The sequence below is a fragment of the Canis lupus genome, chromosome 15 (genome assembly GCF_048164855.1).
Source record: "Canis lupus baileyi chromosome 15, mCanLup2.hap1, whole genome shotgun sequence".
Lineage (NCBI taxonomy): Eukaryota > Metazoa > Chordata > Mammalia > Carnivora > Canidae > Canis > Canis lupus.
Window position 1 is genome coordinate 49933127 of NC_132852.1, and position 19205 is coordinate 49952331.

General features: G+C 49.4%; 1 protein-coding gene across 1 annotated transcript; it reads right to left on the reverse strand.

Annotated features, from left to right (window-relative positions):
* Nucleotides 1-3660: 3660 nt before the first annotated feature.
* Nucleotides 3661-16079, reverse strand: FAM180A (family with sequence similarity 180 member A). The gene is made up of 3 exons (XM_072777349.1): nucleotides 15746-16079; nucleotides 6303-6403; nucleotides 3661-4834 (listed from the first exon to the last, which is right to left on the reverse strand). The coding sequence occupies exons 1-3, from the start codon at nucleotides 15819-15821 to the stop codon at nucleotides 4490-4492; spliced, it is 522 nt and encodes a 173-aa protein (XP_072633450.1). The 5' UTR covers nucleotides 15822-16079; the 3' UTR covers nucleotides 3661-4489.
* Nucleotides 16080-19205: the final 3126 nt, after the last annotated feature.

The following is a 19205-nucleotide window of genomic DNA, read 5'->3' on the forward strand; positions in this document are numbered from 1 at the left end:
ACTCCTTGGTTGGTCCCAGCAGGGGCTTGCTGAGTCTGCAGAACCCAGGCAACTTGCAGAGCTTATTTTTGTTTCTCAAACATCCTAGGGGCTGGAGTGATGATCATCACCGTAAGCATAATCCCACTCACGCAGAGCTTTCCCTGGGAGAGCCACTTCCTAATGCAGTCCTTAGGACCATGTGTTTGGTGGCAGGGAGAAAATGAAATCATAATTCTGGAGAAATTTGCCCCCCCGGTGTGTACAGTATTAAGCCCTTCAGACTTCGCTGATGACAAAGACCGTTTGCTTCAGTGTCTGAGTAAATACAAAGCATCTGGGTCAGCAGAGAGTGTTAGCCTGTAAGAAAAGACCACAGACCTTTTTTAGGGACATTGGGAAGGATAGCTACCTCTCTCGAAAAGTCTAGATGCCAGTCTCAACTCAAGACCCCTGGAGCCCAGACATCAGTGGTCTTTCTTGACTGGGGTAGGGGCTCAAGTGCTCCCCTCTGAGGCTCTTTACAAAAAAAGAAGCAGAAAGCTTCCTTTTGCTGGTATGCAAGGAGGAAGGACGTGGGAGGGCAGAGAAGAAGCTGAAGAGTTCAGGGTCAGGGCCCTAGCAGCTGTTGCACTCTGGAATTTCTGCTGCTTCGAGATCAGGAGAAGCTGTTAGCCTCTTTTTTTTTTTTTTTTTTTTCCCCAGAAGGGACACATGGCTGAGGTTACCTTTGTTTTCTTGAATTCGCAAAATGCAAGAATGGCACCCCCAGGTGTGCAGCTATACCAGTCAGAAATGATCCCCAGGCTAAAAGCAAAGTGACTGGAGAAGTGACTCCAGAAAACCAGTTCTTCTTGACTCCCAAGGCAGGTGCAATTATGGACAGTCCAGGTTCCCTTGAGGTTATCTTGCCATTGTAGGATGGGCGACAGCGACCCATCTCTCTAAACACGTCTTAAAGACCCGCCCCAGTGGAGACCCGCTCCATTCGGGCCTCATTCTCGTGATGATTTTGAAACTCAGAATGAACCAGACCACACTGTGTGATGTCTGGGTGGCAAATAGTAAAGAGGTTGAAAAATAATAAACAGCGGAGGAAATCAACATCCACCACTAAACCCCCAGACCACTTCAAATTCCTTGGTGAGATAATCTGACATGACAAAGATTCCACTGAGCCTAGTAAAGTCAATCATGACATTTTTATTACACCAAAAGTGATTAATTGTTAAATAAAATTAGGTAAGGTGAGCAACACAGTTAAGACCAGTAGTTCTCCCTCAGGACTTTATCCATTTTTCAGATGAAGAAAACATTTTCCAGAATACTGTGCTTGAGAAATACAAGGCAGGTTCCACTTAGATGAGGTATCTAAAGTAGTCAAACTCTTAGAAACAGAAAGGAGAAAGGCAGTTGCCAGGCACTGCGGGGCAGAGGGGAAGGGGGGGATGGTTCCAGAAGTATTATTTTTCTTTTTTTTTTTTGCAAGATGAAAAGTTCTAGAGATCTGTCCGAGTGTTTCCATACCTCACACGTAGACATTCGGATGGAAAATCGCGCGTTGTGTTGGTGACCACAACTAAAAACACGTAAGACATTAAAAAGGGGTTAGGAGACTAAGGGACGCCATGTAGACATTTGACAAGCATTTCATTTGAGACCAGTTCACCTGTAGAAACATATTCTGGCTGATTTATCACTGAGGTGATTCTCTTTTAGACTCAAGATGATAGATGACAGAGCAATGGAAGTTTCAGAAAAACATTGATGTTTTTCAATGTCTCTTGAGTGACACCAGAGGTGGCCATGAGGATTCCAACCCTGGAAGAAGTTTCAGAATTTTTAGATCCTAAAAGTCCCCGGTGGTATAGAAATGGCAATGCCCGCCACAGACACCACACCCCCAATTATTCGGTCTATGAGTACATAGGGCAAAACGTGACCTGGTTGTGATCATGGTGTTTACAGTGTGGTATTAATGAGGCAAAAATGGGACAGTCCGTTTCTGTCTGGTCTATTACTTCACTGTTCCTTGAGCAAAAGGTCGGGTCGTGGGGTGGTCGTGGCGAGCGATATATTTGATTTTGCACTCAAATAAAGTTATTGTTATAAAATTTCTTGTGGGTAAACGATCACTTTGTGATCAGCCTAAAATAGTAATTAATAGTGTCATCCAGTTACTGAAAATGAAATTTTCATTTGCCTTTCAAAAGGTCATGCCCTTCTTGTTTCTTTTTTTTTTTTCAATCATTGACTGCCACGTAAATATGGGCCCCAATTTATGACTACACAAGTGCCTTTAATTTTTTGCTGCTGGGTGAATGAACTACCATCTGATCACTGGTCCTAGGGACCATCCTCCCATTCATGGATCTCCTACCTGTCAAAGCAGCCATGTATATCATAACATGGTAGCCAGGGACTACAGGGTGGTCTTCCCACCCAGTGACTGGAAGAAAGCGCTCAGATCTATCCTGATGGGGGTGGGGCCCTGGGGTGGGATACAAGTCTCTGATGTCAGGTTATTGCACAATGTCGAAGGTTGTGGCCTCTGCTCACCTACCTCCTCCCCATCCCACATCTAGGGAAAGTGCAAATAGTGAAGGCAGGCCATGAGGCTAATCTGCCTCTTGGGAAATCCTGACCCTGTACATTGACCTTTGTTTGAGTTACACAGTGATACCTAAAGGGGGTGGAAAGACAATGGGTGTCAGAGTGCAGGCAGGCAGAGTTCGAGTGAGCAAAAGTCAACCAACAGAGACTGGGAGATGCCTCGAAGAGGTGGATCCAAAGATAATCAGCAATGGGCCCCAAGAAAGAGCAGAAGAGACATCAAGTAAAACAAAAAGAGACCAGCTTAGTGACCGTGTGTCAAAGAGAACACATACTATTAGAGAGAAATTGAACAGAAAGCATGTATCAGAGACTAAATTTGAAGTTATTAATATACTGAGCCCAAGAACATCAGGATGTTATTTCTCCAAAGCGATCATGCAGCTTGGGCTGCTTGGCAATCATGTAGTCGAAGTTTTTAAGAAGTCCAGAGCAGCTTTAGGCATCACCAAGTGACAGTTGTTAAATACCCATTTCGGAATCAAATTTAGCCTGATAAGGTCTCATTCATTCAAAGGTTAGACCTCTTTCGGTGTTAGCCTCCCAAACCCAGCCATCAACCTAGGGGAGCCAGAAAGATCTCTGAGCTGGTGAGGAATCTGTATGAGAGCCCAGTGCTTCACTGCGAGCAGAGACCTTCATCTACTAACACTTATTTGACATCGGGTTGTAACAAGCCTAGCCATCCTGTTCTTCTACAAAAGAACAAATTGCAAAGGGCAGGCTATGTAGGCAAGAAAGAAAAAGTGCACTCTTACAGTCTCACAGTGAAGAAGGCGACAGAGGAGCTCCCATACACGCAGAGTTAGCAAAGCCTGGGGCCTTCCAGGGCTGGTTGGGACAGTCCAACAGACCCCTCGGTCCTGCTTTCCTCTCTGTAATAGCTCACGGTTCCCTCAGTGATCATGGACATTTCAGAAGCAGAGCCCTCTTAGAGGTGTTTTATCCAACTCCATCAGGATTCTTCAAGATAACTAAATAAAAGCTTAAGGTGTTTCGTATGTGTAGTTTAAAAAGGTACCAGGTCAATATTGCTAGAAGGAAAGTTTTGGCATTTGAGAGGGGAAATTCCATCATCCGAAATATCTTTATTTGGAGCATCTCATTTTCTGATGGTGCTAAATAATTTCAAGCGTTTGGCTAGGCATGGCCGTTGGTGCCACCTCCTCATTAGGGGGACCCTCTGTGCACTAGCTTGCTTTCTCTGTTGAGAAGACAAGAGCCAGGGCATGACTGTTGGCTTTCTGCTTCTCCCCAGGAAGGCAGCCCCCTTCCTGTTTCTCCTCTGTGTTAGCTCAGCTTTCAGAGAAGAAGAATCAAGACATATAGGTCATTAAATTACTGCTTTTCTAACTGATTCTTCTTGGTGACTTTTGGAAAAGTTGAGAAGCCTATCTTTGACCAACAACGTATTTATCTGGCTATAGTTCTAGGTTGGCTTTTTTTTTTTTTTTTTTAATATTTTACCATAGAATCTTTGGAAAGATGTTTAATCAACTCACACCCCAGAGGTCTGTCCTCCATCTTCCCGCTGTGCCCAAACCTCTGTGCTGGATCCTCTAGCTCTGGCCTTGCCCTAGGGTATTTGCGGCAGTCAGTGTTGAGGCATATCCTAGACTTCCACATGACACTCAGCAAATCATTTGGCCTTTGGAGGAATCTCGAATTCCCACCCTTGCCCTTTCTTCCAGTGCAGGTCACATGGTGACATGGGTAAACGTGCTTGTCAGGGATCTACAAAGGGCAAAGAACGTGGCGCCACTTGTTTTACCTCCGCTACTCTGAGTTGGTGGCATGTGCTTTGTTGCTGGGCTCTGTAAACGGAGTAGAGAAGGAAGAGTATTTGGATTACTGTGTGTGCTGGTCCCTGTCCCGTGGTCGGGTGTGGGCCGGTCTCTCAGGGAGACCCTCTGGGGCCCGAGGACCGCATCAAGTCATGCCGCAAGGCCTGGAAGAGGCTAAGGAGGGACTGGGCCCAGATGTCCTTCTGATGCCCTTGGGACAGGGCTGTGCGGTAGGCCGCGTAGGCCAGGGTCAGCGCTGTCCTTTCAAAGTCCTCCTTCTTGAGGATGCCAGGGTGGCTGGAGAGGCTGGCGCTCAGCCGGCGGATATCCGGGATGTGCTTGGGGATCACGTCATTGCAGATGATATGGAAGTCAGCGGCCTTCCTCAAGGAGGCCAGCTCCTCGTCCTTGATGGCGATCTTCAGGTCAGGGCTGATGTCAAGTTCAGCTAGCAGGAACTGGAGAGAGAGACACGGGACGGAGAAAGACATGAAGCATTCGGGCATCGTCGAGGGCATCACTGCGATCGTTATCACAGATGTTCATTTAGGGCGGCTGCTGCCTAAAAGGTTCCAGTTCTGACCTTTCCACTGGCTGTGTCACCCCCCGGACGAGTTACTCAACTTCTCTGAGCCTCATTTTCCTCCTCTGTGAAATGATTAGTGACCATACTTCCCTGGGATATTGAGAGAAGACAAGTACGGACGACGTCTAGTACCGTGCCAGGCACAAAGCCACTGTTTCAGTGACTGCTCATTGTCACCAGTGGTCTGGACCACCGCGCCAGCCCCTGCTTCCCTGCCTCCCTCCCTCACATCCACCAAAGATCTCCTAAAGCATGAACTGACTATTTTGGGTAATCCAAGATCAGAAGTTGAATTCGAAGGATGCAGAGAATGGTGCTAGGAATGAAGTGGGATTCAGAGATCTGGCCACATTTTTCACCTGTTCTTGAAGAGCAGCACAGAGCCTGCCACATGGGTCCCCCACTCCGTACCAGACTCATACCAGGAACTTAATAAATGCCTCTTGGATTCCGAGTTCTAACTTTCCTCCCTGTCTCTGACTCCTCCTGGCACTAATCCATCCTCCATGCTACTGTCTGTTATCTTTCTAGAACAGCTCTGTTCATGTGACTCCCAAGTTCAAGACTTGACAAAGTTGGTTCCCCGTGGCAGGATCTGAAATCTCCCCTCCTCCCCCTAGCTCACCGCTCGGCCGCAGTAGGCTGTCTCTTTCTGAGCCAGACAGTCCTGGTCCGTGGGGGATGTGAGAGGCCAGAGGGGAATTTCGGAGATGGCCATAGCTCCCCAGTTAACAGTTGAGGAGATTCAGGCCCAGAGAGCGATGGTAGCTTACGCAAGGTCACACAGCTGATGGGGGCCAGGGCTACAGCTCGGATCCTGAATCTGAAGCCTTATCGTGAACCAGTCCGAGCAGCTCTGGGGAGCTCCCCCGTGGTCTGCAGGCGGGGTGGGGTCTTTGCATGCAGTTATTGGGGACAGGGACACGGCTCTCCTCAGATGGTGGTGTGGCATCTCCTGACCCCCGCCCCCCCGACGGGTCCTGCCTCAAGGCCTGTGCTTGGGAATGTTGCCCTGCTCTGTTCCTTGGGTGCCTGTAGTGGCACCTCTGGGCCACATGGAAATCTCTAATTTTGCCTCCACTGAACTCCTGATGCCACCATGAGTGACCCTGTCATGGGAAGGAGGTGTGAGGACGACGTCATTCTGGGATGGACAGGATGGGATGAGCCCACCAAATCGTTTATTTTTTTTTAATTTTTTAATTTTTTTACCAATTCATTTAGACCAGGCCCTATGGCAAGAGGCTGCTCATCCTCCCACACTTAGGCTCCTTCTCCAAGAGACCACAGAGAGGGTGCAATGCCTTTGGCGGGACTTGACCACTGTCCCATCTGCCTACCTCGTAGAGCAGTTCTACGTCGTCCAGGGAGCTCTGCAGGACGGGGTTCAATGGCATCGATGAGGATCTCTTTGGCCGGTGGGCGGCAGGGAAGAGCACGGCTGCAAGAAACAAGAGTCAGCTCGGGGGGGCCACTGCGTGCACATGGCTTCCTTGCTCCCAGCCGGCCTGGGGAGCGACTGACTCCAGGTGGTGGCGGCTGTGAAGCGGGGAGAGGTGACAGCTCTGGTGTGTCCCCGAGGGCTCCCAGGCGTGTCAGATGTTACTAGCTCAGACCAGTGACTTCAAACCTGGCTCCTCATCAGAAGCGTCCCAGAAAGCCTTGAAAAATAGGATATGTATCCCCTAAGGCATTTATGTAAAGCAAACTAAAACAGAAGTGAGCAAACCGACAACCCCTTGCCCTCCCTAATTTAACAAAGGAGTTCTCTAATACGGTCCCGCTGATCAGTGTGAAGGGCCGGTTCGTGTTTATGGACAACCCTTTTAATCAGAGGAGCAGACTTGCGGCTATTCCCCAGGCATCTGCAAGAGCTGCCAGGAATCTGAATACAGGTGACAACGTTCAGGAAGAGAGCGGCCACCAGACCCTGACACTTGGCCCTCGGGGTGTGTGGAGCTAAACTCAGGGCTTCCCCCAAGGGCCGGCGGACTTAGAGATGCACTTGCTATGAAGTCAAGGACTTGCCAGTGTTATTCCTTGGTGACTGCATTTAGAAGTTGTAGCTGGAGGAAGATGGATGAGCCCCTGGAGGCCGGGGCCGGGGGGTGCAGGTGACGCGGGACAGGTGAAGGAGAAGACAAACTGTTACAGAGTATGGGAATGATCATGAGAAATGGCAGTCCTCTAGGATCGTGTTGGGTGGGAGCCTACAACCCCATGTACCCCATGGCCCCACCTCGTACCAGGGCACTGCGCAGAAGTGACTGGTGATCTTGCTGCCAGCTGATTTAAAAAAAAACAAAAACAAAACAAAAAAACGTGGATCTTCTTCAAGACACTTGATTGGGATCTACCAGAAGCCTGGACAGCTAGCTGTAAAAATCCACGAGAGACCTGGAGGTAAGTAGCGCCCCCCAAAGGTGTGTGAAGCACAAGCTGTGCAATCCTATGTGACAGTTCTCCTTCTCGATGATGGTGCCCTTGGAACCATCTAGAAAGAGTCCAGTGTGGTCCAGCATACTGCAGTTAAAGAAGGCAGGGCACTGCTCAAGTATTTGGGGTTTTCTATTGCAAGTGATAAAAATGCAACATCTTCGATGTAAAGGGCATTTCCTGAAAAGCTCACTGGTAGGCATCTCCCACCTCCTGGAAAAAACTGGTCAGCAAGGCGTCGTACTGCTGTAATACTGTTTACTGTGTAAGTCATTTATTATCTACACCGCGGGCTCCTCATGGGCGAGGATACAGATGGTTTCGTGTTTCTGCACCCCCAGCAGAGCCCCGCAGGCTTCCGGGGTAGTGTGCAGGTGTTGGCGACCAACAGCCAGGGAGCGGTGGGGTAACCAGCTCTGCTCCCCCAGAGCCCTTCGGGGCAAGGAGCCAATGAATCGCAGAGCAATATTTCCTAGCCCAGCAGTTTAGCAAAATTTGTTTTCTTTGCCAGAAAAGTGCCAACTTCCCATAGAACCATCGATTTTAGGGCTTGAGAAGGCCTTCGTTTCTGTTCGCTCATTGCCTCTCCCTATGGTGGCAGGTGGAGGAAGGAGGCCTCTCCTGCTCCCTGATTTGCAACCTAGATCGCACATTAGAATCACCCAAAGGGATGAAGCCTGGGTCCCAGCCGCAGAGGTTTGGGTTTAATGGAACCAGAGTGCAAATGCGACTGGAAGATTTTTTTTTTTGAAGTTTCCTAGACTTCTAACGGTGGCTTCTAGGGGCAGCCAGGGTTGAGAATCGGAGGGTGCTTGACCTGACGTCGTGCAGAAGGAGCTGCCCTGGCCGGATGCCGCTTGGAAGTTAACCCAGCGGTTCTCAATATTGACCCGGGAGCTTGGAGAATCCTGAAGGCCGAAGGCCAGCTCCCAGACCAATGCATGGGCATCTCTGGGGTGGGTGTAGGCAGCAGGACTTTTTACAGCTCCCAGGTCCTTGCAGTGGGCAGCCACTGGGTTATCCAGATCCAGGGTCATGCCACGAGGCACACCCCACACCCATCTGCAGGGGTCATCTAAGGAGACCAGGGCCATCATGTTCTTGGAGACAAATGAATAGAGGCACAAATAAGGTAGGTACTTTGACTCCACTTTCTCCTTGGTGGGAGAGGACACCAGGACCAGACCTGGTCCTAGACCAACACGTGGCCTGCTTCTTTCTGCATGCCCTTCTTTTCTTCTTACCATGAGAGGGTGGATGAAATCTCATTCTCGGGATAGGATCTGAGAGCAACTTTACTTCTTTAATTCTTCTCCTGGGATTCCATTCTTACTGTGAAATTACAAGTATTGTTCCTTTAAAAAAAAAAAAAATCCACACCCCAGCAGGTGAAGAGGCTAGGAGGGGATGAATGGCCTGTGCATGGAGCCCTTTCTGGGATGGCCGCCTTCTGGGAAGTTCTTCATGGTGAAATTGTCTCCCTGTGAACACCAACACTCCTTTAACACCCCGCCTCCCCGCCACCAAGTGGACCCTGACTCCTCAAAGAATGGGGAGGAAAATGGATGTGGATTCAAAGCTCAGCTGGATAATGAAAATGCTGTTGTTCCCAAGCGCCCTTATTCTGATTCTTTGAAAACTGGTAACACAGTTTGGGGACGATCGTAGGTGTCAGCCTCTAGACCAGGAGGCAGATCGTTGCCCCAGAAAGTGTGTGCAGGGAAGCACAGAAAGCTGACGGATGGATCCCTCCCTCCTGGTTCTCCGGCTCCACCTGCTTCCACCACCTTCTGCCGGAACTCGTCCCCATGCTGGGGCTGCTGGGACAGTGGGGCAGGCAGATGCTTTCGGACGGCGCTGGGTGTGCAAGTGCAGCCGGCCCTGGGCCCAACGTCGGAGAGGCCCGGGTCTGACTTTCTGTGAACAGGGGGAGGCCCGGAGAGTGTAAGTTCCCCTTTGCGGAGATGCTGGAGGCAGGGGTGGACACAAGGCATGTCCGGGCCACAGCGAAACATGTGGGTGAGAGGTTAAATACACAGTCCCTCCAGATGTTCTCGTCTCCGACAGCGGAGGCTGGACTCCCAGACATGCGAACGGCCCAGGCGGGAGCTGAGCAGCTCCCGGGAGCAGAGCCGTGCAGACTGGAACCAGCCCCGCTCCCCCGGGGGGCCCTTCCCTGCAACCCCGCCGCCGCTGCGGCCCCCTCTGCCCTCTGCGGCCAGGCCCCCCATTTCACATCTTGCCATCTGGCCCCCCGAAAACGTTCCTTGGGGTGGCCCGCTCCTGGGAGCAAGGGGGGACGTCTATGCTTCCCCTCCTTGACCTCGAAGTCTGCACGAGGCTGGGCTCCAAGGGAAGGCTCAGTGTATGGGTGGGGGTGGTTTTAAAGGATTTCAAAGCCAGGGACTTCTAAAAAGCCTAAAGAAAGCCAAACCAGCCACGGAGACCCTTCAGGCTTTGCTGAGCTTTCCCCTGGCCTGCTCTCTGCGGGGGTCCCTGCAAGTCCTGCTGCCTGTGCACTGTGGGCAATCAGTGACCTGCTCCGGGCAGCATGATCTTCAGCAGGCTGATGGCAGGGAGTCTTGAGTGCTCCCCACGGATGGCCATTAGCCACGCAGCTTCTCTGAGAGAAGGGGGGTAGTGGGGCGCAGTGTGCGAGGCCAGAGGCTGGAGAGGGACCCACTTGCTAAAAGTCATGCACATGCACTGAGATAGTCCGGGAACCGGATCCAGAGATTGCAGGGTCCTCTGCTATGGCAGGTCATGTCCAGCTCTTCTGCTGGGACATGCATTCGGACCGCAGGCCGAAGTGGTCACAATGGGAAGCTCAGCTGCCATGGCAGCTCGTGAGCCCACTCCTAGCTGCACAGCGTGCTGTCAGGTGGGTACTAACGTGCCTTTTCATAGATGAAGAAACGTGGAGGTTAAGAAACTGGCCCTAGGCCACCCGATTTGTTTGCTGTAGCTCTGAGATTAAATCGAGACCTGTAGGCTCCCAAAGCCTATCTCCCTGATAGGGACGGAGGACAATGCTATCTTCCCGCAGGTGTGGCGCCTGAAGACTGGGCTCAGGGAAGATAATGTAGTTCATTATGGATGAAGGCATTTGGTATAAAACATATTCTGAAATGAATCACATGTGATTTTTTTTTTTTTTGAGTGAAAGAGTGTGTGTGAGCGCAGGGAGGGGCAGGGCAGGGGCAGGGGCAGTCCTCAAGCAGACTCCCTGCTGAGCATGGAGCCCAATGCAGGGCTCGACCTCACGACCCTGAGATCTCGACCTGAGCTGCAATCAAGAGTCGAATGCTTAACCAACTGAGCCACCCAGGCGCCCCATCATTCTATTCTTTTTTTTTAAATATTTTATTTATGTATTCATGAGACACACACACACACACACACACACACACACACAAACACAGAGGCAGAGACACAGGCAGAGGGAGAAGCAGGCTCCATGCAGGGAGCCCGACATGGGACTCCGGAATCATGCCCTGGACCGAAGGCAGACACTTAACCACAGGGCCACCTGGGGATCCCCAATCATCCTATTCTTAATACAACTAAAGTGATTCTGTGAAAACATAGGTCAGATGCTGTCACTCATTGTCCAGAACCTTCAATGGCTTTCCATCTCACTCAGTGTGAAAGCCAAAGATCTTCAAATGGCTACCAGGTGCTATGTGACTTGACTTCTTACTACCTCTCCGAGCCTGTTATTCCCCACCGGCTCCTGCCACCCTAGCCACAGGCCGCTTCCTTGAGCATTACCAGGCATGCTTCTGCTGCAGGGCCTTTGCACCTCTGTTTCTCCTGCCTGGACTACTTTCTCCAGCAGTCGCTTACTCCATGTCTCCTCCAGGCCATCAGTCACGCCCTCAGGGACACCCTCCCTGACTTCTCTATTTGAAAATATAATCCTGCATACTCTGTCTCTCATATAGTGTCATCCAGCACACCAGAGGTCTTACTTATATACGTGTTTATGTCAGTTTCCCTTACTAGGATGTCAGCTCCCTGAGGTCATGGGATCCTGTCTGTTTTTTTGTTTTTTTCTTAAAGATTTTATTTATTTATTCATGAGAGACACACAGAGACACAGGCAGAGGAAGAAGCAGGCTCCACGCATGGAGCCTGACGCAGGACTCGACCCTGGGACCCAGGATCAAACCCCGGGCCGAAGGCAGGAGCCAAACCGCTGAGCCACCCAGGGATCCCAGGATCCTGTCTGTTTTGCTCGATACTGTATTCCCGGCACATAGCATCCTGCCCATGACTATTGAAGGATTAGATGATCCCATAGAAACACATTAACTACCCTTGTCACTAAACTCCACCCTTTTCAAACAGAGTGCTTTACTAAATCCTTCTCTCCGGGGTGGGGGGGGGGCTCCCTCCCTTTTTTTAAAAGCTGGCTGTGGAGCCCTATATGGGGCTTGAATTCGCAACCCTGAGATCAAGACCTGAGCTGAGATCAAGAGTTGGGGGCTTAACTGACTGGGCCACCCAGACGCCCCTCAATTCTTCTCTATCTAACAAGTTGATTCTAGAACTTATTTGCAGTTCCAAGTGCTGGCTAATTATCAAAATATAGATAAGGTCTGTCTCTGCCATCCCCTCCCTTTATCTCCCAGGAGCCTGTATTCCTCCCTAGGAGAAACTACTTTTTTTTTTTTTTTAGAAGATTTTATTTATCTATTTATTCATGAGAGACACAGGGAAAGAGGCAGAGACACAGGCAGAGGGAGAGGCAGGCTCCATGCAGGGAGCCCGATGTGGGACTCGATCCCACACCCCTGGGCCAAAGGCAGACGCTCAACTGCTGAGCCACCCAGGTACCCCGAGAAGCTACTTTTAATGATCTCAATCAAAGGCCGGCAGCTGTCTCCCCTACACTTTAGCCATCCAAGTCTTCTTGCCCAGACATATGGACAAAAGTCTCCCTAAGTGGAAGGGCCTATCTTTGCTTTGCAGCCTGACCTTCTTGTCGACTTTCTGTAATCTGGGGATAAAAATCTTCCTCCCCCAAATCCTCCAAATATGTCTAATAGAACAGAATGGCATTAAGCCTAACCATGGCTCCCACGTAACTGTACACAGCATTTGTACCAAAGAGCTTGCTGGAAGGGATTCAGGCTGCACACCGTATCAGCCCAAACCCAATGATATTTTCAACGAATCCCTTGAAGCGACTCAATGGAAATGGCAATGGGCGTGGAAAGGAAAAACTTCCTTTATGAAAGATCTTGGGTGGGGATGCCCACCCTCTCCAGGGTGGTGAGGGAGGGCAGCCAGACCCTGATGCCCCAGACATGGGTTGGCTGCCAAAAATCCATCTGTCGCCTTCGAGTTGAGTGATCTGGGCTCGTGGATTGCTTGCCCATCCTCTACCTTCCTACCTGCGGATGCTCAGAGGAGCGCCTGCCCCATGGAGGCACCGCGGCCGTGGAGGGGGGCGGGGGTGCGCTCAGCTACGTCCTGTTAGTCAGTCAATACCTGTTGAACACAGATCCACCAATCACAGGCCCTGCCCTTCGTGGAGTGTTCATGACTGGAAACACACACAGCACTAAAAGGGACTCCTGACAAAGACAATCCACCTGCTAACTGAAGGGCCATTCTTCCCTATGAACCTGCTTTTAAAAAGAACAATTTACATGTGTTTAATAAAAACGCTTATTTATAGTATTTAATACATATCTTTCTTTTTTCTTTCTCTTTCCTTCTTTCTTTCTTTCTTTCTTTCTTTCTTTCTTTCTTTCTTTCTTTCTTTCTTTCATTCTTTCTTTCTTTCAGACTGGTTAGTTCCCATCAGCCCCCCAAAGGGCACGCTGGCAGGACCTGGGGGCTTGGGCCAGATGTGTCCAGCTTCCGGGCTGGCCTCACTAACCACAGGTGAGTCATCTGGGTCTCGGTCCAGCTGGTGGGGCTGGCATGGAAAGCTGCCTCCCAGGGCGGAATCCTAGAGAGCACTTGTAGGGAGAGGCTGTCCTGACAGCAGGGTGTGTTCCTTTTGGGGTTATTTCTACATTTCCACTTGGGGCAGGGGGTGGGAGAGGGTGGAGGCCTGATTGCTGGTGCAGGGATGGGGTGGGTGGTGGTGGTGGTGCCGGAGAGGGGTCCAGGGCGGGGGGAGAGGGGGAGGTGTTGTAGGAAGAGGAGGAGGACCTCGCAGGGAGAGGTCGTCCTCAGGCTGTATGGACAGGGAATTCCGCTAAATTAGGCCTGGCGCTGGGGTGGGGGTGGGGGTAAGGATGAAGGCGAAAGGAACAGTTAAGTACATTTGGAAAAGTTGTTTTTTTACTTGGGTGTGACTCCCATTCCATCTTTCAAAAACGGCAGTTGGGTATTCCTTTTATAATTAGGAAAAAATGTCAAAAATGAAAAAAAAAGTCAACTACGTGGAAGACTTCTGATGATGGTTGGAGGGACTCTATCACTTGTTGACTCCAAGCCCTGCGGGAACCGCTAATCCAGCGCTTAACAAAGCTGCCCCCTCATGGCCTCTGGTCCAGCTGTGCAGGCTTCCTGTCTCTAGATAGATTTGATATTATTATTTAGGAGCAGACCTTCCCCGGGGAGGGGGGCGGGTACAGCACTGGCTCCCAGGACGTTGCTGATAGAACCTTCTGTTGAAGGAGAGCCTCAAACTTTCTTCAAGGAAAACTTGCCATTGGTTTATGTGGTAGGTGATCACTCACATTTATCAGCTGCTTCACCACTTGCAAAGCGTGTTATTCACATTTTGGATATGACCTTCACCATGCGCAGCGAAGATAAGCTTTGATAGGTTAATATGTGACCTGTTAGTGAATCAAAGCTCAGAGAGGTTAAGAGACTTGCCAGACATCACACAGCTAATTAGAGGCAGGGCTTAAATCTGAGTTCCTTGCAGGATTGCCCATGACGTGGCTTTGGTATTTGCAAGCCTTGTTATAAAGCGAATTATCTCATTTGGCTTTCTAACGGCCTCTGCATTGGGGGGCGGGGGGGATATTATCCTCTTTTTCTAATAGACAGAATAGGGAAGGGCCCCAGTAGCACACAGGGTAAGTGGCCTAAGGTAATGCCAAGGTCTCGTTGCTTTCCCAAGTGTTGCCTCTAAAGTCTGTGCACATCACGAGCAGAGAAGGGATGTGTGGGTGACATGACCAGAAAAAAAGGAAAATGCTCCATTAATGATTTGCCTCTAAGTAGCAATCATTTCACAGCTCAGCTAAGAGAATTGGCAAGTCCCTGATCTCAAGCCTAAAAATGAGGGAATAGAATCCGAATCAATGCAGCGCCGTTTGCTCCCCACCCGTGTCAGATCCGTTTGCTCTGTGCTGCTCGGTTCCAGTTCCGCACTGGCTGCTCCTTCCTTCCCCAACACTCTTCTGGAGAACGTGGAGCCTCAGCCCCCCACCCCCACCCCTCCCGCCAGGCCAGCCCTCATCCTGTTTTGGATTTCTAGAAACACCTAGGAGCCTGACTTCTTTTTCGGGTGCTTTTGAGGAGAGAGACCTCAGTTGACTTTAGGCAGTGGGGAGGGTTGGTGAGCTCTGCACAGAGAGGTCCACACTCCTGCTCCCTCAGTCCCCAGCAGTGATCAAGTCTAATTGGCTGGACGTGCTAACTGGAGCCTGTATTCCAACTGGAGCCAGTCCGGGGCATAGGAAAAAGATGCCACATGGTCCCAAGGGAAAGGAAGTTGTCCATGAGGGAACAGCCTCGCCGGGCTCCCTCCTTTCCAGGTGGACCCAGGGGCCGGTGGGTGGCAGTAGCAGTCCGGTATGCACGTCAACGCCAAAGGGTTACTCTTCCTCTCCTGCCCCTGGGCCAGCTCTCCCCAGCTGGAAGGGGGTCGTCCACCCCAGCTCGGAAGCAGCATGGAGACCTCCATGTGGACAGCCAATGCCCAGCATCCCTTGTTGGGGTCCCCCGGGTAGCAGGCCTTTTGCACTGCAGCACCCAGAGTCCCTCGATGCCAGCATCAGGTACCTGCCCTTGACATGCCCTGCCTGGCTGCAGCTGCTGGGTGAGGGGCGCGGGGGGGCTCGAGGGAGTCTGCTCAATCTTCTTTGAGGCAAAGAGGTCAGTAGGGGATGCCCTCTGCTTTCTTCACCTCGACCAGGTGCCCTCAGTGGCTTTGATATTTTGCAGTGTCCCATCCATCCTCATCAGCTTCTAGCACCTTCTAACACATCAGGAAGCATAAAGCAATTGGCAGAGGGGGGATAAAAGGGAGGAGGAGTGCAGGGCTTCTAATTTCCTTTTGCCAACTTACTCTTTCCCCCTCAAATTCCCAATTGTATTTAAGAAAAGAATAATGAACATCAAACAAACAAACAAACACAAAGCCACTTACCCCTGCTCCACCTGTGGGACACAGTGGCCTGGGCATCGTAACACAACAGCAGAAGCAGCAACGTCTTCCAACACATCTTTTCGTCCAAAAAGGTGAAAAACTGTCCGCAAACCCAATGGGACTTCCGGAGCTACAGGTATGCCCCTACTGGTCCTCCCAGTGTGAGGATACAGTTCTTACCCCCTTCCCTCTGCAGAGGTGCACAGATACCCTCTCCTGCCCCAGAAGGGTGGGAGAATAATGAACATCAAACAAGGGGGGGTCGGGGGGTTGGGACAGGAATTGGGACCTCTGCTAATTCGACTCTCTCCGGGATTGGGGACTGGGCTTCCACAGAGAGACGCTGTTTTTGAGCACATCTGGAGTGACTCACGGGGCATGTGATCTCCTTGGCAGTGGGGTGGATAAATATAATTTCTGTACTTGAGTTCCATGTGTTGGATGGACCCACTGGAATTTTTCTTTAACAAACAGACTCGTGGAACTTGTTAGAGAGCCCGGCAGAGAGCTGGCTGCTGTCCCCGTCCACACACACACACACACACACACACACACACACACACAGCAGAGCCAGGGGCGAGGGCTGCAGGAAGAGCTGGGAGGCTTGGTTGGCAGACACTGGGGCTGCCGGGCCAGAGTTGCCTTCAGGACAGCAGAGTCATTGTGGTGTCTGGGCTGAGCGTCACTTGTGGCTCTTCCGTGGAGTTGGTGCCTCGGGTCAGCTCCGGGAGCCTTCCCCACCCAGCTGGTGGCTGGATGGGGAGTCAGCAGTGGTGAGGAGTAGAAGCAGAGCAGGGCTGTGGCGCCCAGGTATGGTGTATGCAGCCAATGACCCAGGGACCTACAGTGATCCATGACACATCCATGACAGCCCGATTTTTGGACTGTGTCTAGCTGGGTCCAGGACCAACCCCTTTGATTCCCCCAAGCAAAATGGTAGAGTTTTTCCATGATCTTTTTTTTTTGGGGGGGGTACTTAATTAATTAACTTTTATTGAGGTATAATTGACATGTAACACTGTGTACGGTGTTCAATTTGGCGCACTTACATATTGCAATATGATGACCACTGTAGTGTTAGCTAACGCCTCTCTCGTGTCACCTGATTATTATTTCTTTTTTGTGGCGAGAATATTGGAGCTCCATGGTCATTTTTAAAGTACTGCCATAGACAGACAGACATCGTGGTTTTTTGTCTCATGCCACTTCTTCACCTTCTCTGAAATTCTAGATGTGTAATGCTAGAGCTTCAAGGACATTTCTGGATGACTTGGCCATGTGGGTTTCCAACCTGGGGAGGAGGTGTCCGGTGTGAATGGGTCCTTGGGGGAGACCTCAAGGTCTCTCTGCTTTGATCAGAACATCATTTATGTTTTAAGATTTTATTTATTTGAGAAACAGAGAAAGAGCACGAGCAGTGTGGAGGAAGAAGCAAACTCCCCTCCGAGCAGGGAACCCCATATGGGGCTTGATCCCAGGACCCTAGGATCATGACTGAGCCAAAGGCAGACTCTCAACCAACTGAACCACCCAGGCACCCGCAGAGCTCCTTTTTAAAATTTGTTATAAAAAGTTGCCTGAAAAACAAACTTGGCTATAAGATGTGAAAACCCCTGATCTTACTAATATTAACAATAGCCTTTGGTGCTTAATTTGTTTCAGGCACTGTGCTAGGTCCTCTCCTTATCTTGATTGATTTAATGCTGGCAGCAAGCTATGAGGACAATACAGGACTGCACTCCTGTCCTGTAGACATATAATGTGAGTCCCAAATGTAATTTAACATTTTCTGGTAGGCCGGTTAAAAAAAGGAAAAAGAAACAGTATTGCAACCATCATAACAATACATTTTATTTGACCCAATATATCTAAAATATAAGCTCATATATGTCATCAATATAAATATCAACAGGATATTTTCTTTCAAACCAAGTCTTTGAAATCCAATGTGTATTCCCCACAGCACATGTTGGTTCAGACCAGCCACATTTTAAGTAGTCAACAGCCACATGTGACCAGCGGCTACTGGTCAGAGCAAAGCTAGAAGGCAAGAGGGCAGGTTCTGGAGCCAGATCAACACAATAAATTTAATTAGCATTTATTACCTCATAAAAGATTTATTGTCTTAGAACTGTCACATGTACAATCAAGTTCTATTAGTCGTACTAACCGTGATGTACATCACATCCCCAGGACACATTTATCTTATAACTGGAAGTTTGTACCTTTGACTCACCTCCACCCATTTCTTCTACCTCTGGCAACCACCAGTCTGCTCTCCGTTTCTTTAAGTTTGTTTTTTTTTTAGATTCCACATATAAATGAGACCATATGGTATTTGTCTTTCTCTATCTGGCTTATTTCATTTGGCATAGTGCCCTCAAGTTCCATCCATATTGTTGCAAATGGTGTGATTTCCTTCTTTCCTATGGCTGAAAATATTCCGGTGTGTGTGTGTGTGTGTGTGTTTGTGTTTGTGTATACACAAACCACATCTTCTTTTCCATTCATCTGCGGTGGACACTAGGTTGTTTCCATGTCTTGACTATTGTAAATAATGCTGCAATGCACATGGGATGCAGATGTCAGCTTTAGATAGGGATTTCATTTCCTATATACACCCAGAAATGGCATCATTGGGTCATATGATAATTCTATTATAAATTTTTTGAGAACCCCCTATACTATTTCCTACAGTGGCTGCACCAGTTTACATTCTCACCCACAGCGCTCAAGGGTTCCCTTTTCCCCACATCCTCACCCGCACTTGTAACTGCTCGTCATTTTGCTGATAGCCAGCCTAACAGGTGAGGTGATGTCTTATTGTGGTTTTGATTTGGTGGTGACATGTAACATTGTGTACAATGTGGTGATTCGATTTGGCGCACTTACATACTGCAATATGATGACCACTGTAGCGTTAGCTAACACCTCTATCATGTCACATGATTGTCGTTTCTTTCTTGTGACGAGAACACTGGATGTCCTTGATCATTTTTAAAGTACTGCCATAGACAGACACCGTGGTTTTTGTCTCGTATCACTTCTTCACCTTCTCTGAAATCTATAATTTCAGAGAAAGTAATGAGTGTAGTTGAGGGCCTTTTCGTATACGTGTTGGTATGTCTTCTTCAGAAAAATGTTCAGTTCCTCTGCCTGTTTTTTAAATCAGATTGTTTGTTTTTTTGCTGTTGGGTTGTATGAGTTCTTTTTTTGGGGGGTATGAGTTCTTTATATGTATTGGATACTAATCCCTTATCAGATATATGATTGGCAAGTAATTTCTCCCATTCTGTAGGTTGTCTTTTAATTTTGCTTTGGTTTCCTTTGCTATTCAATGTACTTCCTTTTTAAATCTACAAAGATAGCCCAAAGGACCTAGCACGGGACTGGGCACTCTAGCTTCCCATGGAATATTTGTTGACTGATGAGGAAACAGAGAAAGCTCCAGCTCCCCCTG